The sequence below is a fragment of the Procambarus clarkii genome, chromosome 14 (genome assembly GCF_040958095.1).
Source record: "Procambarus clarkii isolate CNS0578487 chromosome 14, FALCON_Pclarkii_2.0, whole genome shotgun sequence".
Classification (NCBI taxonomy): domain Eukaryota; kingdom Metazoa; phylum Arthropoda; class Malacostraca; order Decapoda; family Cambaridae; genus Procambarus; species Procambarus clarkii.
The window spans coordinates 48,846,352-48,870,161 of NC_091163.1; the positions used below are offsets into that span (position 1 = coordinate 48,846,352).

The window sequence follows — 23,810 nt, forward strand, 5'->3', positions numbered from 1 at the left end:
TATCTGGTTGTGGGAGTGTTGTTTAGTTTCCAGGATGTTAGAGATGGTATTCCATTTGCTTTTCATGTTGCCTTTTGCTTCTTTGAATCTAGTCTCATAGTACGAAAGTTTTGCTTTTCTTATGATACTGGTAAGCACTGATGAGTACCTTTTAACTACTTCCATTGTAACTAGGCCACCCCTAAATTTCTTTTCGTATTCATGTTTTTTGTTGATTGATTTAATTATGCCACTTGTGAGCCACGGGTTATTTTTTCTTTTATCAGTTACATGTTTGGTAAGGAGGGGACAGTGAGTGTTGTAGAGGCTTAGAGTTTTGGAGAGAAAGAGGTTAGTTGATGAGTTTATATCCTGTGAATTATTAAATTCAGATTCCCAGTTAATATTGTGAAGTGCATTAGAGAGATTGCCTAAAGCTGATTCACTATATAGCCTGAATGAGAGTTTTTTGGTTTCTGGTGGTGACGTGTCAATGTTTGCTATGAGGAAAGTAGGATAGTGGTCAGTTGTTCTGTCATAAATTACCCCAGATGTAAGGGGAGCTGTTATATTAGTCCATAGGTGATCCAGGGTAGTGGCAGATGTTTGAGTGACTCGGGTGGGCTTGGTGATTGTGGGGATTAGCATACAGGAGTGCATGCTGTTACGGAAATAGTCAACTTGAGGGTTGTTTTGAAGACCCAGGTCAATATTGAAATCACCTCCCAGAATGATGTGATTTTTGTTGAGATTGTTATTTATGATAAGATTCCTTACATTGTCAGAGAATAAAGCTATGTTGGTATTAGGAAATCTATAGATGGCACCGATAGTCAGGGAGGATTTAAGGGATTTACTGGAGAACTTGGCAAAGGTATATTCACAATAGTCGTCTCTATCACTAATGACACTATTGCAAATGAAGGTATCTTTGTAATATATTGCTGTACCGCCACCTTTTTTATTAGGCCTGCAGTTATGAATGGCTTTATAACCAGCTAAATTGTAGAGTTGGGTATAGTCATTACTTAGCCAAGTTTCTGTTAAAATGATGAAAGATAATTTAGTACCTAGTGCTGTAAGAAGTGCATTTATATCATCAAAATGTTTACCAAGTGACCTAACATTTTGGTTGTAAACTGATAAGCAGGTGCTATTTAGGAGTTTGTTTTTTGCAAGATTTGCTGTGTAATACCTGCAATAGTGATGATCAATGTGCTGATTAGTGTGGATATGGGACAGAAGATTTCGATCAGGATCAATATCAGTAAGCATATAGATAAGAATGTCACGATACAATAAGATAAGCAATTACAGGAACAGATGAAAACTAAATCTGCTGTAAAATAGAAAGTAATTATAGCAAAACACAACAATATAATAATATAACAATACAATAAGAGCTTACAAAGTATTGAGTCTGCTAAAATTAGATTCATTGTTTGGATTCATTCATTGTAAAAGTTGGTTCATTGTTTCCCAAGAGACAGGTATCTGGATGATTTTGTAGAAACTGTAACCACTTGACCCCATTAGCATTAATGCTACCCACTGTCCCAAGGCTTGTGTGCCGAGCATTAAGGTCCCCAATGACCAGTGAAGGATTAGTATAAATGCAGTCAGGTAAATAGTTAGCGTCGAAGCAGTTCCTGGATACATACAAATTAACTACAATAAATTCCCCTTCCCTTAATGATAATTTAACACAGACACTCTCTATACCTTGCGTTTTTGATGGCGGTTCTACTAACTCTGCTGGTATGGAGTTCTTAACATAAGTCGACGTCCCTCTGATGTTATTTGCGGCGAAGAGGTGAAACCCTTTATAGCCATTTAATTTCAATAATCCTTCATTCCTATCCCCTGTCTCCTGGAGAGCTACAACATCAATATCATTTCCCATCACATAACAATGAACATCTGTAACCCTGTTTCTTAAACCATTAACATTCCATGACAACACTTTCAGTCTAGGGTGATCCATTATTAAACAATTCACTGTCTAAGTCATCCCCAATAAGTTCACTAAATGATAGCCATACCTTGTATAACATCTCCCACCTCCTCCCAAGTTCACCAGTAAAAGCCACATTGCGTTTCTCAAGAGATTTTTTCAGTCCTGTGACGTCCATTATTGGCCCAAATGATTCCTTCATATTATGTGTAATTATAGGGTTCTTCCTTTCACTACGACTATCATCATTCACACACACTTCACTTTCCTTCATTTCATCACTCAATATTTCATTATTGTCCTCAACCACTATATCCTGACTTTCCTTCACTGTTTTGTGATTTTCCTTGACCTCCTGAACGTTTAATTTCGCCTCGATGGACTCGATTCTCTGCCCAAGATTTCGGAGGAACTCACCGACTTTTCTTAGTTCAGCCCACACTTCCTTGACCATATTATTATGACCCTCTTTCTGAGCCACAGTAGCCACTGCACTCACCGTTACACTGTCCCTGCCGGAGTCCTGAGTGGTGGCGTGGCTGCTTGTTGCTTGAGCCTGACGAAGTAAAGGTGACTCCTTTACCCACGCATTCGTCCGGTTCACTGGCACTGTTTGGGGCAGACTGTTTTGCTGTGCTCCCGGTGTCTGGGTAAGAGCTCTTGCTTGCTCTGTAACATTCACCGGCCGGGGAACATCCATACTCGGCCTCTTGCTACACACAGCCGAGCTCGCATTGTGAACACCTCCACAGTTGCAGCATCTGGGAACTATTTTCTCACCCAGATTAAGTCTGTTTCTACACACATTAGAGAGGTGAGACTTTCCGCAGAAACGACATCGTGGATCATGTTGACAGCTCCAGGATTTATGCCCCATCTGCAGCATTTCAGGCATATTATGGGCTCTTCCACATACTTTGCTACATGCCTGTAGCCAGCCCCGGTGATGAACACTTTCTCGGGTACTTTACCTCTCACTAGAGCCACCACCTGACTCCTAGCTTCACCTTTAATAAGGTGACGCTTGGCCCCACACAAATCGTTGGTCGTCGAGGATGAATTCGGGGTCTAGAATCTGAGGGTATTTATAGATAATTACCTTCGTCAGCTTCTCGTTCCCCTCCGGTATTTCCATAACAATTCCTTCATATCCTTGCTGGGTAAGAAATACAACTGCCTCCATGGAACCTGCCGTTAAGAAAGGTCTGTTCACACCTTCCTTCAGCAGGGGCTCGAACTTGCGGTGTTCTCTTCCAAGTTTGACTGTCCACAGCAGCTTGTGATGATAGGCCAGCGTGCATGAGGCAGGGAAGAGAAGCCTCCATCTCCGCTGACCCTCACCTTCCTCACATCGTTCCGTCCTTTCGTCGACATCAGTCTCGGCGTCGTTCTTCATTCTCTTGTCGTTTCCGTTATGTGTACTCTCACTGTCAACACTACGCCTTACATCCTGTCTTCTCCGTTTCTTCTGTTGCCTGGTTAGAGCTTCTTGAAACTCACCCACCTCGGCTGACTGGCTGCTTTCTGAGTCCATGTGAATATTGCCGTGGGAATTAGCCAGTTCTTCTGATGACTGAGTCTCCATTTCAGTACCCAGCATGGGGGGAGATGTGTAGAAGACGATTAATACTAGTCAGTCTCCTGTGTGTAGACTGTTTTTTTTTATCTTAAACTGGTTGAGAGAGGTACAGCCTTTGATATCCTGGGAAGGTCATTCCACATTCTGGGTCCCTTGATTTGTAGAGCATTTCTAGTTTGGTTAAGTCGTACTCTTGGAATATCAAATAGGTATTTGTTTCTGGTGTGGTGCCCATGGGTTCTGTTACAACCTTCTAGGAAGGTTAGCTTCCTAGAAGTTGCTTAATTTAGTTGCTAATGTCAGTTGCTTAATTAAGAAACTGTACTTGTGTCAGTCTCGAGCCCATTGTCGATGTAACGATGTGCATTGAATTTTGTAACTAGATAATCAAGATTGTAACTTGCTTAGCTAAATGAATTGTGGGGTTCAGTCCCTGAACCCATTATGTTCCTCTGTAACCCATTCTACTACCAGCCGATGAATGGGTATGAGGTGCATAATAAATGAACTAAACTAACTTTATTACTAAAGAAACGCAACTTTCTCAATATAATTTATTCTATCAATTAATAATGAAGTTATTATGTAGAGTTCAAATGTTGTTACAATGGAGCTATTATTACACTCCATTTGGTCACCACTTGGTCCGGGAGACATCTCCCGTCACGCAGGGTGCAGTTGCGCCTCCACAGATCTCCAGTATCATCTTTTGATACTGGTAATGGCTCGAAAGGGCCACCACTTACGGGCTATTCATGCCCGTGCCACCTCTTGGGTGGCTTAATCTTCATCAATTATTATTACATTTATTGGTTTGCTTAAGGCCGTGCTGGAGACCCTGTGCGTGCTGGGGCTTTACCAAGAATGTAACACTCAATCACCAATGTTGTGCTTTCACAACCCACTCTACCTTCTTCAATATAAATAAATAAATATAAATAAATACATATCGGTAAATAATAACTAAATAAAACACAACATTAGACATAAGTGTGGGCAAAGATCAGTAACCAAAGAAAATGGAAGAAGGAAGGTGGCGGGGAAGCGAGCGAGTGACGTCATCACAACAAAGGTTCCACTATTGGACGTGTACACGACCCGTGAGATAACACTGACGCTCCTCGCCTATCTTAAAGACGGTCTCCTGTGTCCAAAATACCCGCCAAATTGTCCCTCCCACAATACTCACAAGACAGTTGTGGCAGTGTAAGTGTGTGGTGAGGGCACACCACTGAAGACATTGAGGATATACCACGAGGAAGAGACAAAACTGTTGAAGAAAGGAGTCACTGGCTCCACCTGACCACCTTGGGCCACATTCACCAAGGTACTTAGCAATGGTTTTCTTCTTAGCTACCAATGTTTTTCTTCTTAGCTACCAATGTTTTTCTTCTTAGCGCCTTCGTGGCGGCTACGTCCAGTCCGTCTAATTACCACAAGTTTCTCTGCTTGAAACTTGAAGTAAATATGTCTTTTATGATAGGAGAATTAGTTTTATAATAGCAAGATATTATACCAGTAGTTATTAAGTAAATAAACACTGGTGAACATGAAATATGAGAGAAGGTTATGAGCCCTGCCTGATGGGAGCATTTACTATCACCAAATGCCCCTGTTCACCTAGTAATCAGTAAGGGTGTACCTTAGCTATACATACACAGTTTTAATTTATTTTGTTTGGTTTTATTTTGAAATTAAATCTGGGTGAGACACAAAAGAAAAATATCCTGCACAAAGATGTTAGGTTAGGGTAAAAACTTCAAAAACTTTTCTCATTGAATAATTAAACCTATAATTATGACTATATGGACTATTAAAAAAAGAGAGAGGGAAGTAGGGTTCCTCTTCCTGTTACACAATTTGGGTGTGTGGAACCAGTAATTTATTTATTTATTTATTTATTTATTTATGCATATACAAGAATGTACATAAGGAATGTGAGGATACAATTATGGTAATTACAGTCTTGTAAAGCCACTAGCACGCGCAGCGTTTCGGGCAGGTCCTTAATCTAAGAAAATTTTAAGGAGGTAAATACTTGCAAAATTTATAGACAAAAAATGATAACAGATTACATGGAATGAAAAAAAAAAAGATGAGAGAAAATTATAGGTACAGTATATTAAAGCACATAGGTAGCTATGATTGATTGCAATGACAGCTTAAAATGGTAGTTGACAGCAAATTGGTAGGCACAATACAGCAGAAACAATATAAGATTGATTGCAATAACAGCTTGAATGGTAGTTGATAAAAATTGGTAGTCACAATACAGCATATGGCTAGCACATAAAAGAAGACAGCAATGAACACAATGATAAGGTTGTTTGATATTACATAAAAATTAGGAGATTGGGTACCACTAGGTACAGAGCAAATTTAAAGCTCAGTGTAGGAAACTAAATAGATGAAGTTAGGTACTTTTTGGTTTTGCTTTTAAATAAGGCAAAAGTTTTACAGTTTTTCAATTCACTAGGGAGTGAGTTCCATAGACTAGGTCCCTTAATTTGCATAGAGTGTTTACACAGATTAAGTTTGACCCTGGGGATATCAAAGAGATATTTATTTCTGGTGTGGTGATAATGGGTCCTATTACATCTGTCCAGGGAGAGTTTCAGAGCATGGTTTGCATTTAAGAACAGGGTTTTGTAAATGTAGTTGACACAAGAGAATGTGTGGAGGGAGTTAATATTTAGCAAGTTTAGAGATTTAAACAAGGGAGCTGAGTGTTGTCTGAAAGCAGAGTTAGTTATTATTCTGATAGCAGATTTTAGCTGTGTGATGATGGGCTTAAGGTGGTTTGCAGTGGTAGACCCCCATGCACAGATCCCATAATTAAGATAGGGGTAGATTAGTGCATAATAATTATTAAAAGAAGGCACCATGCCGGGAAGGCTATGTAGCATTAAGGAAGTGAGGTGAGGCAGCTACTTATTTGAGGAATGCTTATTTTATTTATCTTATAAGCTGAGGCAGCCTATTTTATTTGAGGAATGCTCAGCTGATTCCTCTACATTTAGCATGGAACAAATTTGTGTCCAAGACCTCTTCCTGTTACACAATTTGGCTGTGTAACAATCAGTAAGTAATTATCAAAAGAAGGCACCAAGCTGGGAAGGCTATGTAGCACCATTGTGTGTAGCAATAAACCTAATTTTTGTAACAAATAATGCACCTGTGAGAAACAAATTCTGTCAGCTCAGCTGTAAAAATATTGATGCAGTTATTTAAATAAAAAATATAATGAAAGAAATATTACTGGTTATTTTTATTCTATCTTTTTGTACTATACAGTACAGTATATCCAAAGAAGTGAAATATTGAGACATAATGCATAATTTAATGAATGATTCAAAAGAAATATGACTTCTGTATTACATATCAACATGAGATCTTAATGATCCATGGTTAACATGATTTAATAAGGATAATATTGGTAATGACACAAACTATAATTTAATATCTTTATTACTGATATTTTTGTAATAAGAAGCTTAGGTATACATAGCAATGTGCTGCTACCCTATTCTATGTGGAAGATTACACAGTGTAGATAAAAAACTAGCTATAAGTTCATCTAATACTCCCATCTCACAGGATGGTTAGTCATACATGGAATCAGGGGAGAAAATACCTGCCTCAATACAAAAAACAAATCAGCTCTGACTAAACAATAACTTCACGATTTTCACAAGAGGTAAGCACTGAATCATGGAAACATTATATTATAACTACAGTACTCTTACTAGTTTCTACAAGACTCCTCTCAAACAATGTATTTTTTTAACATGCTTAGGCATACACAGCAATGTGCTGCTTCCCTATTCTGTATGAAGGACCATATAGTCCATTCTCTGAAACTCTCCCTGGACAGATGTAATAGGACCCATTATCACCACACCAGAAATAAATATCTCCTTGATATCCCCAGAGTCAAACTTAATCTGTGTAAACACACTATGCAAATAAAGGGACCTAGTCTATGGAACTCACTCCCTAATGAATTGAAAAGCTGTCAGACTTTTGCCTCATTCAAAAACAAAACCAAAAAGTACCTAATTTCATCTTCATAGTTTCCTACACTGTGCTTTAAATTTGGTCTGTATCTATTGTTACCCAATCTCCCAATCTTTATGTACTTAATCCAAACAATTTTACCTTTGTGATCATTGCTGTCTTCTTTTCAGTGCTAGCAATATGCTGTATTGTGCCTTGTAATTTTTGTTAAACTATCATTCAAGCTGTCAATGCAATCAATTTGAGCTACCTATATGCTTTAATATACTTTCTAATTCTCTCAACTTTTTTTCTTTGTTTTTTTACCTGACTAACAGATAACATTACCTGTTATCATTTTTATAAATTTTGCTAGTATTTACGTTAGATTAAGGACCTGCCCGAAACGCTGCACGTACTAGTGGCTTTACAAGAATATAATCACTATGCTATGTAGCCTCACAATCCCAATGTACCTTCTTATATATATATTAATAAATAATAATAATAAATAAATAGTCTAGATAAAAAACCAGCTACAAACTCATCCAACATCCTCACCTCACAGGACGGCCAGTCATACATGGAATCAGGAGAAAACAAAATACTTAAGGCTGATCTATTAGCTCCCACTGACAAAATCTGGGTACAGCAAAAGAATATCTTCCAATATTCCTGAGTGTATGAAGTAATTACAGAGCTCAAAGTGCCTCATATCATCTGGTATGAAGTCACTGATACTGTAACAAGGCAATCACAGATATAGTGTTGGAGAGTATGTCCTCCCAAGTAAGACTGAAAAGTAGATGTTTTTTTTACCCAGATGGTTAAAACCCATGGAACTGCCTACCCGCTGAAGCCGTACCTGCCAAAATCCAACTAGAAAATATCATTAGGACAATTAGCGAGACTTAACAAGCCCCTGGCTTTTTATCCTCATCGAGGCCACTAGATAGATTGTGGCCCTTGGGTAAATTTAGGTAAATACTGTAGACACTCGATTATCCGGGATTCGAATATCCGGAAAACGCCCTTATACGGCCAAAATCATGACAGGATAAAGTTATCTCAATATCCGGACAAAATGTCCACAGGAGCCGGAAAATCAGGTGTTTGACTGGACAAAAAAGCTGGGCCTGTTAACTTGCTGCTGATGATGCACTATACGGACAGTCAGCCGGACAAGCAGTGAATTGTCCAGATATGAAAGCCAGACCACGGGCCATACCGTATTAATCCCGTACGGCTGTGGCTCTCGGCGCATGGTGTAGGAGAGGGTGGGGTGGGTGGGTCGTGTCAGGGGAGAGAGTAGCGTTGGGAGGGATCACCTGGGGGGATAAGGGGAGATGTGGAGCGGCCTATACACTACTGTACAGGAATTACCATTAATTTTAGAACAATTCATCATAGCCAAAAACCAAAGAAATACAAGTAATTATGTAATAAAAAATACTATACAAGTTTCCTAAAAACAATTTGCATAGGCTGAAGTGTCCTTAAAAAAATATTGTGATTTTTCTTCCTCCTGGCGGCCACTTAACGTGCCTGCCTGCCCCAAGTGGACCCATCCAGGCCTGGTCAAGCCATGTGCTCCCATCCCTTGTGTTATACCACAGTGCCTCGCCATTACTGAAATATATTTTTAACCACTTAACTGCGCCAGCCGAGTTTTCTTGGTCGGCGGGAAACTACGCCAACCAAGAAAACTCTTTTTGATTTTTTGGTACCTATTCGAAACGCGCGCGCGGTTGGTTGTGTACGAGATGGATGCCTGAGGCTGTCAGTGAGGGGCAGCCATTTAAAAAAAAAATCCCAGAATGCCCCAGACCCGAGGGTAGCCTCAGTTTTGATCGAGCAACCATGGCTGACGCACGCGCCTCCAGCTCCCAGTCGCCTGTGGGACGCGCTGTTGAAAACCACTTTCTCCAGGGAAGATAAACAGTTTATTGTTTGAGGATGAAGTGGAATATTATATTGATGACCCAAGGATTGATAGAGACATAACTCAAGGGTCTAGTGGAAGTGAAATAGATACAGATGAAGACGATACAGTGAGCCTGTATCGTTCAGGGCGAGCTGCACGCACAGTGAAGCATCACAGGTCATCGCCCGTACCAGAATTATCCCCACCACCACTACCTCCATCTCCCATTTTTGATGAAAGTGATACTATTGAGTCATTTTCTGGGTTTAGTGACGCTGCTTCTGATACAAGTAGCATAGATGAGGCAAGGGCTAGCAGCTGCCGTCGTTGCGGTGTTACCAGGCGCAGATCTGCTGTCTCAGCAGGTCGCCCTGCCAAGCGCTGCCATATATTCCCTCTCGACGACACTGACGACACTACCGACAGTGTTGCCTCTACATCTACTTTTCCTGCTCGCCCTACTAGTAAACAAGGTAGACCTCCAACTCCTCCCCAAAGGAGATTTAGTGCCAGAAAACGCACCCATAGTAGAGTCGCTCGTGGAGGTGCTAAAAGGAGAACGGCTGAATTTGTGTGGGAGGACTATGATATTTTTGTACCACACAAACCTCAATTCGATGATAGTGATGTAGGGGTTGCACCCATGTTCCCATACACAAGTGAAGACATGACGGAAATGGACTATTTCCGTGCATATTTTGATGAGCAGTTCATGCAACATCTTGTTGCCAAAACCAACAGATATGCAGGGCAACTTATTGAAGCTGGAATAATACAGGCTTCACGTATGATACATTGGAAGGACACCACTGTGGCTGAGCTGTATGTGTTCTTTGCTCTATGTATGCTCCAAAAACATTTGGAGAAGCAAGTCATTCAGGATTATTGGAACAAAGAAGCTGCTGTTCCATCACCTGTGTTCAACAAATACATGTCACGAGACAGGTTCCTGCTACTACTACTGTGCCTGCACTTTGAAAACCTTGAAAATTTTGATTGAAATGATCGATTTTGGAGAGTGCGAAAAGTGTTCAATGATCTCAGAGGGAAATTTCGTGATTACTTTGTACCTGGACAGAATGTTGTCATTGATGAATCCCTAGTTCTTTTCAAGGGACGTCTTCTCTTCAAACAGTACATCCCATCGAAACGGTACCGTTCTGGCCTCAAATTTTTTGTACTGTGAAACTGGAATGGTGATCGATGTGATATTATATTCTGGTACAGCTGTAGACATACCCTCAGAGGATCCTCTCGGGTTTTCTGGCAGTGTAGTAAAGATGCTAATGGAACCATTGCTGAACAAGGGGCACATTCTGTACACTTACAATTATTATACCAGCCCCTTGCTAACAAAGTTCTTGCTTGAACATAACACGGGAGTGTGGGGTACTGCAAAGACAAATAGGAAAGAAATGCCAATTTTTGAAAATAATATTGGTGTAGGTAGGAGGGAGCCGGTCGGCCGAGGGGACAGCACGCTGGACTTGTGATCCTGTGGTCCCGGGTTCGATCCCAGGTGCCGGCGAGAAACAACGGGCAGAGTTTCTTTCACCCTATGCCCCTGTTACCTAGCAGTAAAATAGGTACCTGGGTGTTAGTCAGCTGCCACGGGCTGCTTTCTGGGGGTGGAGGCCTGGTCGAGGACCGGGCCACAGGGACACTAAAGCCCCGAAATCATCTCAAGATAACCTCAAGGTGATTGTGAACTTATAAAATGTGACAAATTATAAGCAGTGCGTTGGAAAGACAAACATGAAGTCAATATGTTGACAACTATTCACACTGGTGAAATGCTTGACAGTGGCAAAGTGAGGTATCGAGGTGATGGATCATTGTTCAAGCCAGATTGTATCATTGACTATAGTATAAATATGAGACTTGTAGATTAATGTGACATGATGGTTGGTGCCATCGAGTGTGTCCGTAGAACTGTAAAGTGGACAAGGAAATTCTTCTTTCATCTTATGGATGTAACAGTGCTCAACTGTTTCAACATGTTTTTGATGAAAACGGGCAAAAAACCTTCAATTCGAGTGTTTAGTCAAGCTCTGCTGTCGCAAGTACTCGTCAAGTACGGCCAGGAAGATAGCGTAAGGACAGTTTATCATGCCCCAACCAGAGCGCATTTAGTTTCCAATAGACTGGCTGGTAAAGAAGCTTTTGCAATTCACAAGCCTGCCTACCTACCACCTACAGGAACTAAGGCCAAAGGCATACGTGAGTGCATTGTTTGCAAGCACTCAGAACGAAAACCAAGGAAGTGAAAATCTATGTGTACCATATGTGTCAAGTGCAAAGTCCCACTATGTCTCATGGACTGCTTCTTTGAATATCACTCGCTTGCTAAGTACTAAGAATGTAATACTGTGTGTTACTTTGTAAATAGTGTGTGAAACTGTATATAATGTATTATTAGTGAAAGTAAAACAAGTAATATTGCAACAATAAACCTTTATTGAGGACACTTTAGTGACACATGTATCATAGTTCCATGGAACATTATGGATGTTATACTTTATATACATTGTCATGACACATACATACATCTGATACAATACGAAAAAAACATTAGAAAGTATTGAAAATACATAGAAATAATATTTGTAAATATAATTGTGGCAACTGGCGGGACTTGATCGGCTCGCGCGACCATGTCTGGGCGAATCACGCACCAGCGACCAGCCCATGATGACATCACAGCGCATCTTGTCCACCTCCTCACAGCCAAAGTAAGTGGAATTTCACATTATTTTTTATATCTTGAGATGATTTCGGGGCCTTTTAGTGTCCCCGCGGCCCAGTCCTCAACCAGGCCTCCACCCCCAGGAAGCAACCTGTGACAGCTGACTAACACCCAGGTACCTATTTACTGCTAGGTAACAGGGGCATAGGGTGAAAGAAACTCTGCCCATTGTTTCTCGCCGGCGCCTGGAATCGAACCCAGGACCACAGGATCACAAGTCCAGCGTGCTGTCCGCTCGGCCTACCGGCTCCCTGCCGGTCGTGTTCAGAAAGGGAATTCATTATTTTAAAAAGAAAAAATAATTTTGGGGGAACACTTGATTTCATGCGCACCGGGAAAAGTTCACAATAAACTCGGTGCAGCACGGTGGTTAAATAACATTTTTATTTTCATAGTAACTTTGAACATTTTTGGCCAAGACTATGTCTGGTAGCAGCATCAATCATTCTACAGGTGTTAAGAGGAAGAAGGTTGTCCTAACAATTAACCACTGTGCTGCACCGAATTTATTGTGAAATTCCCCCTGTGCGCATGAAATAAAGTGTTCCCAAAAAATTATTTTTTCATTGTAAAATGATAAATTCCCTTCCCTGAACATGTCTATGTAAAAATAAATACCAAATTCCACTTTGGCTGTGGGGACGTGGACCAGGAGTGCTGTGACGTCATCAGGGGCTGGTCGCCTGTGCGTGACACGGTCACATGGGCCATTCAAGCACCGGGTGTTGCCACAAGTATATTTTCAATTATTTGTTCTATGTATTTCCAAAGCGGTTTTATTTGTTTTTTTATCGTATATGATGCATATTTGTGTTCTTTACGATATGTATACAATAGAATGTTCATAATTTTCCATGGAACTGTGATATGTGTCAGTAATGTGTCCACAAGAAATGTTTATTATCGCTCGTTACTTGTTATAATTTCACCAAAATTACAATACGTACAGTTTCACACACTATTTACAAAGTGGCACTGTATTACACACTCAATACTTCAGAAGTGAGTAATAATAAACAAAATAGTCCATGATACACAACGCGACTTCGCTCTCGTTGCACCAGGTACAGATAGCTTTTCGCTTCCTGTTTGTTCATTCTGTGTGCTTGCAAATAACGCACTCACGTACACACACATATAAAACATTCAAGATGGCCACCAGCAAGAAGAAAAACAAAACACAGCTAGATTTTGGGAGTTTTAATGAAGAAAACATTGATATCAGCAGTCTACACAACAAATTGGCAAAATTAGATATTATAGTGAACTATCATGAAGAAATAATCAGGAAATTGAAAGAAAGTAATGAGCACTTGAGTGGCAAGGTTTTAGGTTTTGAGGGGTTAGTAAACAACCCGTCCTCTTAAAAATAACGTCACATTTGGCGCGTATGCGCGTTATGGCCAAATTTGGACGTAATTTGAAATGAAATCGACTCACAAAAGTAACGTACTGTTCCGTTTTCTGTTTGAGTCGCCCGGCTTACTCGACAAGCTTAGAAAAGGAAATTTTCCATTAACGTTTTTCATAACGTTTTGAAACTTTATGAGAATTTCCTGCCCACCTAACCTATCAGAGGACCCTTAACTTACTGTTGTTGAAAAAAAAAAATCCCAAATTTATTTTCATTTTTTTTCATTATCAAATTACGTCCATATTCGGCCATACGGGCAAACGGCCGAAAGCGACGTTCTTTTTAAGAGGACAGGTTGTAGTAAAAGACTTATGCAAAGACAAGAATCAATTGGAAACAAATTGCAAAGCCATGGAAGAGGAAAATAAACTCTTAAAAATAGCTTTGGAAAAAGTTAAAGCAAACTTAAACTTAAATGACTACGATAGGTTAGGTAAGGAAATTCAACAGGAAAAACAGCTTTTGTCAGCACAGATGGAGGAAGTTACACAGGGAATAGAACAGTGAAAGAAAGATATGCAACTCACCTATGCACAAGTCGCCAAGGAGAAGGAAAAAATAGAAGAAGCAGTAAAGGAAGCCAAACACTGCAGCAACCAGGATAAAACAAACAGTAGGCTGGAAGTCAGAAAGGAACTGGCATCAAATCCTAAATTGGTGCAAAACACAGTTGATCGCAGTCTCTGATAATTTTTGGTTGCAAAGAAAAGGAGATAACATCCAGGTCAGGAAGAGCTGTAGAAGAAGAGAAAGTAGTAGATAAAATTGTTGACCTCGTCAAAGGTCTTAATACCATAGAGAATGTCTGCAACTACAGGAGGATTGTTAAGTACGTAAAAGGGAAAGATCGACCAATGAGGATCACCCTAAATGGTGCCAAACAGAGGGAAGAAGTACTAAGGAATGCTAGAAAATTACATAGTGATGAGGTAGGGAAAGTATGGTCATTAAGACGAGATCTTTCAAAAGAAGAGAGAGAGAAGCTGAAACTGAACCTCGCCGAGGCAAAACGTTTAAATGAGAGCAGGAATGAACAAGAAACCAATTCTTTTTTCTACAAAGGGATAGAGGTAGGCAAACCAGTAAAGTGGTACATAAAGGCAAACCAACAAAAGGATTAGAGAGAGGGGGAGAGAAGAATAAGGAGAGGGGGAAAAAGTTCCTGAAAATTGCATACACCAACATAGATGGAGTAAGATCAAAGACTGGAGTCAAGTGATGTAATACAGCTGCAGACACCAGACATTGTTACACTCACGGAGACAAAACTGGAAGATGATATTTTAAATGAGGTCATATTCCCAAGGGGCTACTCAATTTGGAGACGGGACAGAAAAATTAGGAAAGGCAGTGGCATTGCTGTGCTGGTGAAAGAACACCTAAAGGTGAAGGAAATAATGACTGCCAATCCACAAGAAGTTGACATAATAGCACTAGAGATCTGCCATGAAGATAATAAATTAATGATCATAAATGCATATAGTCCACCGCCAAGCAGCACATGGTCAAAGGAGGAGCTAGATAGTAAACGAGGTCTTATAACAATAATGAGAGAGATTATAGCGAGAGCGGATAACGATAGATCACGACTGTTGATAGTCGGCGACTGCAACTTGTTCGAACATATTCAGAAAGGATAGAATGTCCGTCAGTCAAGAAGAGATTCAGCTATTCTTGAAATTATCTATGGAAAACACCACCATGGAAGCCGCTAACATTGTTCATCTATGCTACTTGTATCAGATGCATCATCACTGAATGCAGAAAAAGATTCATCTATGTATCATCTAAATAAATTGGAGATAGCATAGCATAGGTGGGCAAGGATGGCGCTCAGAGCTACAACTGGATATGCTCGCTGTATCATCCTCATAGGTGCTGTATCACTTGCATCCAACCTTTGTGTTAGGTCCTTATCGCACCTAGCTTCACCAATATTATGACCCTTATATTCTTCAAATAAAAAGGTTTGAATTTCACCGACAGAGCGCGATCTTCCAACAGCGCATCAGACAGGTATTTGGGAGTCAGAGGTGCATGTGCCACTCATGGTTGCTCATTCAGTACTAACCCAACCAGAAGCCCTAGGGCATTCTGGGAATTTTTTCCAATATGCTTGCCTTTCAATGGAGGTCCTATGAGTCCATTTCGTACACAACCAACCTCGCACACATTTAGAACAGGTACGAAAAAATCAAAAAGAGTTTTCTTGGTTGCCGCAGTTTCCCACCGACCGTGAATACTCGGTTGGCGCAGTTAAGTGGTTAAGGACAAGTTATGTGTTATACAACTTTGTGAAAATGGCCTGTCGACTTCAAGTGTTGCCAAGGCATTTAATATAGGCACTAGTACTGTTTCTGATATAAGGAAACAAAAAAAAAAAGAAATATCTGAAATACATTTCAACCAGTGAGAGTGAAGGTGCAAGCACTAGCAGAGAGTGTGGTAGAAAGACTATGAAAACTTCGACGCATGTACAGTTGGATGAGGTCGTGAACAAGTGGTTTGCTCAGCACCGCACAGCTGGCGTGACAATTCGCGACCCAGAAATACAAAATGCTGCAAGCAGGTTTGAAGCAAGCCTTGGAATAAAGGATTTCGAAGACAGTGAAGGGTGGGTTGCAAGGTTCAAAGATAGACACAATATTGTGAAGAGGAAAATTGTCGGTGAAAAATTGAGTGCAGATGAAAGCAGTGTAGAACCATTTAAACAGAAATTAAGAGCATACATTTTGGCAAATAATTTATATTCTTATCAAATTTATAATGCTGATGAAACTGGGCTGTATTGAAGGCGTTTACAACAAAAAACTCTAGCAATGAGGAGTGAGGGTTGTATGCCAGGCCGTAAGGTCAACAAGGACAGGCTGTCGGCCATGATGTGTACGAATGCCGACAGCACAGACAGAATCACGTGTACAATTGTTGGCAAATCAAAGAAATCAAGAGCCTTGCAACATTGCATGGTCAGATTGCCAATCAAATATTATAACTCACAAAATGCATGGTTTACACAGGAGATCTTTCTTTCCTGGTTTCATGACATGTTCTTCAGGGAAGTTCGTGCTTATCAAGTTAAGAAACCCAAAGTAAGGCCAAGCGAAGTTCGGGCTTTGCTGCTGCTTGATAATGCAGCTACTCAACCCTAAAATTGACACGTTAACCTCACATGATGGCAAGATAACGTGTATGGCACTTCCTCCTAAAACAACCTCTCATCCAGCCTCTGGATCAGGGAGTTATCTGTGCCACGAAGAGGTTCTACACCAAAAAGATGCTGAATGAAGTTTTGGTGGTTTTGCCTCTCCCGGAAGATATTGAACTCAGTGTGGATAACAGGGCTAAAAAAAAACTTGAGAATTTGAAGAACTATACAATCAAGGAAGCCATCTATAAGTGGGCCAAGGTGTGGAGTGAAGTAAAGGAATCGACTTTGAAAAATTCCTGGAAAAAACTCCTCAAGTCTACAGTCAGAAATGTGGAGGATGAAGAAATGGATTTTGAAGGATTTACAGATGAAATCCATGGAATGTTCAGAAATGCCGACCAAAAACTTAGAAACACAGGATGTGGTTGATTGGCTTGAAAATGATGCCAATGACCCAAGATATGGTGTGATGAGTGAAGACGAGATTCTCCAGTCTATTACTGGTGAGGTCAACGTAGAGATGGAGGATGAAAAAGGTAGTGAAGAACCAACACCAATGACCACAAAATACAGTGTACTCATGACCTATGTTGACGGATTAATAAATTTTTCATCCAATTGTGCTCATCCAGAAGTTGGAAACATGTATCAGTACCTGAGGCGAGTAAAAGAACTGATCATACAACTGGCCAGTGAATACAGAAGGCAAGCTACACTTGATTCTTATATGGTACGAAAATCAAGCCAAGCGCCTTCAACAAGTGAGGAGTCACAGGCAAGATCAGCGCCTTCAACAAGTGAGGCGACACAGGCAAGCCAAGCACCTTCAACAAGTGAGACGTCACAGGCAAGTCAAATGCCTTCAACCAGTGAGGCTTCCGCAGCTGGCAGTCAAAACTAACTTTGCCTAATGAACTGTACAGTAATTTTAAGTGTTAATTTTAGTGTTGTGTTAGTATAGGTTACGTAAATTGTCAAGAATTTTTAACTTCAGGATGTGTGGCATCAATCAAGAAGACGAACAACAACAAGGTAAGCTGAGGTTTCTAGTTGAATATTTAATAATTATATGTGGCAAGGCAATTCAAATTATGTTGTTTGGAGTATAAAAATAGTTGGAAATGGTTAGTTTTGGACTCATAGGTAAAAAAAGTACCATTATCCGGAACACGTGATTATCCGGCTGGGGGTCCTTCCCATATAGTCCGGATAATCGAGTGGAGACAGTATATACGTAAATAGATACCATCGCTTCTCAAGTCTTGAGAGCGAGAAGGGGAGCTATACACTATCTTTTAGAATTACGTAGGTAAACAAAAAATGTAACATATTTGTATACCACAATGTCGGTGCTGGCTGTACAAGTTGAAAAAAACATTGTTTTACTTCAAAATATACTAATTTTATAAGAAAATTTGACGTAAATATGTCGCAAGTGGTCACGGATAATCTCTGATATGGCAGCGTCGTGATTGACTACAGCTGTAAGATGAAAAATGTTACCTTCTCTCTGATTGGTCAAACTAAAAGCGTAGTGACATCTAGCGAGACCTAAGTGAACTGCTTAGAAATCTTCATAAGTTTACTTCTCTGAATCGCCCTTTGGCGCGTTCTTAGCCGGCACTTGGGAACCTTCGTAGCAAACCTACTGACGAAGAAATACATGGAGCTTCGTGAATCTAGGTCCTTGTTCCTTGCACTCTCATCATCCACCATAAGTACTTGAGTGCTGTATGCTCCACCATTGTCTTACATAGGCCTATGCAAGTGTTGGCGTATGGACATAGGCCTATGGAATTGCTGGGGCTTGGACATTGACTTATCGAATTGTTAGTGTTTGGACTATATTGATCTAATCATCGACCTGGAAAGTGAGGGTACTGCCTCTGCTGATTAACCAAGAAAGATACAGACAAATGTCCAAATACTGATGACCTTCCAGATATTGGTGACCATCCAAATATTGGCGACCATCCGGATGCTGGCGGCTGGGTAGTGGTAACTGTCTGGATATTGGTGGCCATTCAGGTACTGGAAACCATCTGGATATTGGTGGCCATTCAGGTCCTGGAAACCATCTGGATATTGGTGGCCATTCAGGCACTAGAAACCATCTGGATATTGGTGACCATTCAGGTACTGGAAACCATCTGGATATTGGTGGCCATTCAGGTACTGGAAACAATCTGGATATTGGTGACCATTCAGGTACTGGAAACCATCTGGATATTGGTGGCCATTCAGGTACTGGAAACCATCTGGATATTGGTGACCATTCAGGTACTGGAAACCATCTGGATATTGATGGCCATTCAGGTACTGGAAACCATCTGGATATTGGTGACCATTCAGGTACTGGAAACCATCTGGATATTGGTGGCCATTCAGGTACTGGAAACCGTCTGGATATTGGTGGCCATTCAGGTCCTGGAAACCATCTGGATATTGGTGACCATTCAGGTACTAGAAACCATCTGGATATTGGTGACCATTCAGGTCCTGGAAACCATCTGGATATTGGTGACCATCTAGTTACTGGTAACCGTCCTGATAGTGGCAACCATCCAGTTACTGGCAACTGTCTGGTTACTGGTGACTGTCCAGATAATGGTAACCTTTCAGATTGCTAGCACCTGTCCAGATATGGCAACTGTCCGGATACTGGGACCTGTTCAGACATGGCAATTGTCTGGTGACAGTTGACTGGTGACTGTCCAAATTGTGGCAATCTTTCAGTTACTGGCAGCTGTTCAGTTACTGGCAGCTGTTCAGTTACTGGCAGCTGTTCAGTTACTGGCAACTGTTCAGTTACTGGAAGCTGTTCAGTTACTGGCAGCTGTTCAGTTACTGGCAGCTGTTCAGTTACTGGCAGCTGTTCAGTTACTGGCAGCTGTTCAGTTACTGGCAGCTGTTTAGTTACTGGCAACTGTCCAGATACTGACGACCCCTCTAGATACTGGTGACCCTCTAGATACTGTGACCCTCTAGATACTGTGACCCTCTAGATTACTGGTGACCCTCTAGATAATGGTGACCCTCTAGATACTGTGACCCTCTAGATAATGGTGACCCTCTAGATACTGGTGACCCTCTAGATAATGGTGACCCTCTAGATACTGTGACCCTCTAGATACTGTGACCCTCTAGATAATGGTGACCCTCTAGATACTGGTGACCCTCTAGATACTGTGACCCTCTAGATAATGGTGACCATTCAGATATTGGTGACCATCCAGATGCTAGTAACCAGACATTGGTGACTGGTCACTGGCAATTGTAGAGTTACTGGTGACTATCCATATACTGGCAACCATCCAAAGATATTTTGTGTAGTGCATCCTGGGGTTCAGGGGCCTTTCTGTTTGACACTCAGAACAATTGGGTATGGCTCGCAGCAGGTTTCTGGAGTTTGTGTCTCATCCCATTTTGGGTAGATGGCTTGGCTCAGGTGCCTAGCCCGGTGCTGGGGTCCCATCATGGTGCCTAGCCCAGTGTTGGGGTCCCATCGTGGTGCCTGGCCAGTGTTGAAGGTCCCATCGTGGTGCCTGGCCCAGTGCTGGGTCCTATCGTGGTGCCTGGCCCAGTGCTGGGGTCCCATCATGGTGCCTGGCCCAGTGCTGGGATCCTATCATGGTGCCTGGCCCGGTGTTGGGGTCCCATCGTGGTGCCTGGCCCAGTGCTGGGGTCCCATCATGGTGCCTGGCCCGGTGTTGAGGTCCCATCGTGGTGCCTGGCCCAGTGCTGGGGTCCTATCATGGTGCCTGGCCCGGTGTTGAGGTCCCATCGTGGTGCCTGGCCTGGTGCTGGGGTCCCATCGTGTGCCCTAGCCCAGTGCTGGGGTCCCATCATGGTGCCTGGCCCAGTGCTGGGGTCCTATCGTGGTGCCTGGCCCAGTGCTGGGGTCCTATCATGGTGCCTGGCCGGTGTTGGGTCCCATCGTGGTGCCTGGCCAGTGGCTGGGGTCCCATCATGGTGCTTGGCCTGTGTTGAGGTCCCATCGTGGTGCCTGGCCCAGTGCTGGGGTCCTATCATGGTGCCTGGCCCGGTGTTGAGGTCCCATCGTGGTGCCTGGCCTGGTGCTGGGGTCCCATCGTGGTGCCTAGCCCGGTGCTGGGGTCCCATCATGGTGCCTGGCCCAATGCTGGGGTCCTATCATGGTGCTTGGCCCAGTGCTGGGGTCCTATTGTGGTGCCTGGCCCAGTGCTGGCGTCCTATCATGGTTCCTGGCCCGGTGTTGAGGTCCCATCGTGGTGCCTGGCCCAGTGCTGGGGTCCTATCATGGTGCCTGGCCCAGTGCTGGGGTCCTATCGTGGTGCCTGGCCCAGTGCTGGGGTCCTATCATGGTGCCTGGCCTGGTGCTGGGGGTACCATTGTGGTTTCTGTGTTTTTCTTGTGAGTTTTGTCTTCAGTTTTTGGAAGATTTTCATTTTGATTCAAATGAAGATTCTTCATTTTGGAAGAAAATGCAGAATAGAACCAGTTGAAGAGCAGGGGTGCCATAGGCACAATCAGAGAACACTGTATAAACATCAGAGGTCCACGGTTGTTCAACATCCTCCCGTGAGCTTAAGAAATATTGCCGGAACAACCGTGGACACCTTCAAGAGAAAACTAGATAATTTTCTCCAAGGAGTGCCGAACCAACCGGACTGTGGTGGATATGTGGGCCTGCGGGGTCGCTGCAAGCAACAGCCTAGCAGACCAAACTCTCACAAGTCAAGCCAGGCCTCGGGCCGGGCTTGGGGAGTAGAAGAACTCCAGAACCCCATCAACCAGATATCAACAAACCAGGTATCAACCAGCTCTGGGGTTTCTTCATACCACTATTCCTTCAAAGGAAAGGGTGGGGAAGAGGGTTGTATTCTTTCCTCTTCCAGATAACTATGCAGGAATGCAGGCAAAAGACACTGGCACTGTGGCATAAAATTCGGGTTAATTTCGTCTCCACCCAACACTACATTGCCTAACTGCTGTCTAGCAAGAGATAAGTGCATGGAGACTTAATATGCCATAACTCACAGGAAACTTCAACAGTAATCAACCATAAATAACCAATTTTCATTGTGCAAGTTTATGTATGACCCTGCTGCCAGGCGTACACTATATGCTTAACCCACCTCCACTACCAATCTCCACGTATCTACCTCTGTAAACATTACCAAGTATCTACCACCGTAAACATGTCCAAACTTGGCAACAAGCAAGGTAGAGGTGCCTCTCGCCCATTCAACTTGTTACCAAGAGACCCAAATGAAACAACGGCAACACTGGGATCATCGCTAGTGTTGGTAAACACAGCATCTGGCGTTACCAACCCTCTCTCCCAGCCGCTGCCAACGACTCAACTCAAAACTCAAGCTGTGGAATTCACTCAATCTATGCCTCCCTGTATAAATTTCAAACCATTGTGGGACAACAAATGGCTGAAGAAACTACACAATCTAGTGTAGATTGTGTAGTTTCAATCTAGTTTCCTCGGAAGCAATTGAAGCCCTCCAAGCCACGGTCTCCCATCAACAACAAACTATGTCCACCTCCTTTAATCTTCGATGACCAACAATCAAGCAATTCACAAGTGACACAATGGAGCAAATAAATAAGATTATGACCAGGGGAAATGCGACCAGGATAAAGCGACATCCTTCAAAAGCTGGAAAAATAAATAAATCCAGATGCACCAGGCGGCCTCTGAAGACGCCTTAGAACAACAACAACTTCACGACTCTCTGATCATTAGCTCTGCGGATCTACCAGAACTACAAGGGGAGAACTGCTGTAATGTAGCTCATGTCCTTAATTATTTTAAAGATCAAAGTCTACGTTGATATCAAATCGGCTGTCAGAAAAGATTAAAACAGTCCCCACAGCATTACGTGAATGCTCATCAAACTTGCAAATCAGACTGCTAAGTATGACCTCATACAAACAGCTGCAAAGCAAAAAACCATCCTCTATATAAATGAGTGCCTTACCAAGCAGCATGGATCCCTCCTCTACACACTGCATCAAATTCACCAACAAAACCCAGATGTTATTAAGCAGTGCTACACTAGGAATGGAACGATCATTGTAAAGAAGGAAAGAGCAGGAAGAAGATATGAAATAAAGTGTGACCAACAACTACTGACCTTTAATGACTGTGGCATATCTGAAAACCAGAATCTTTCCAATGTCAATACTGAAAATATCTCATGAGTGTCTGAGCCTAACCTGGCCTAACCTTGTCCAAGGTGCTGTCTTTCACTCTATTGGTTAAATAATGCTCTCTCATCCATAAAAGTTCCTAACATCTCAGTAAAGTCTCCATGTACTTATGTAAGCATCTACCTCAGTATCTTAGTAAAATCTTACTCAAATGTATTATCTTACTCTGTTATCTTTAAATTTAATGGTATTTTGATTTATATTGTTCACTTATTGGATTTAATTAATATAGGTCATATTTTTCTTAAGTATATATTAATTATTGGATCATAACTAAGCTAATTATAGTTAATTATCATTAAGATTATATTACTTTATGATTATTTAAGTCAGTATTAATTAATTAAGATTAACCTTGTAATTTTTTTGTCTTCATTAATTCCATATTGTTATTGAACATTATTCTTGTCAATCTTTATTGATTTTTGTTTTTACTTGTGTATCCTTCTTGTCTAACTACAGTGATCTTTATTTGACTTTTTTGTGTGTGTTTTTGTTATAGTTATTTGATATTTACAGCAGATATAGTATTTTACTGTTGTGTAATTGCTTGCCTTATTGTATCTTGACTCCATTGCATCTACATGCAAGCTGATATTGATCCTCAACTAAATCTGCTCTCACACATCTACAATAACCACCATATTGATCATCACTACTGCAGCTATTACACACCAAACTTTGCACAAAAAAAAAAAAAAAACCCTCCAAAATAACACTTGCCTATCAGTTTTCAACCAAAATGTCAGATCACTTGGTAAAAAATTTGATGATATAAATGCACTACTCACAGCATTAGGTACTAAACTATCATTTATTATTTTTAACAGAGACCTGGCTAAGTAAAGACTATACTCAACTTTACT

General features: G+C 41.6%; 2 protein-coding genes across 6 annotated transcripts in view; both read left to right on the forward strand.

The window, feature by feature from the left end:
- Positions 1 to 4,515: 4,515 nt before the first annotated feature.
- Positions 4,516 to 23,810, forward strand: part of LOC138364638 (tripartite motif-containing protein 5-like) — a 162,171-nt gene continuing 142,876 nt past the window's right edge. For 2 of the 5 annotated variants that reach the window (XM_069324600.1, XM_069324602.1), the window contains exon 1: positions 4,516 to 4,839. Coding sequence is in view for 2 of the 5 variants with exons in the window: in XM_069324598.1 (XP_069180699.1) it covers positions 17,736 to 17,772 (37 nt within the window). In the remaining 3 variants the exon portion in view is untranslated. Of the gene's footprint in view, positions 4,840 to 17,734; positions 17,773 to 23,810 lie in introns of all 5 variants that reach the window. The other 3 variants (XM_069324598.1, XM_069324599.1, XM_069324601.1) reach the window with 3 other exon arrangements.
- Positions 17,210 to 17,641, forward strand: LOC138364821 (uncharacterized). The gene has a single exon (XM_069324805.1). The coding sequence runs from the start codon at positions 17,210 to 17,212 to the stop codon at positions 17,639 to 17,641; it is 432 nt and encodes a 143-aa protein (XP_069180906.1).

Coding starts and splice junctions, on each gene's coding strand:
- LOC138364821 (XM_069324805.1), top strand. CDS start 17,210: ATGAGTGAAGACGAGATTCTCCAGTCTATTACTGGTGAGGTCAACGTA.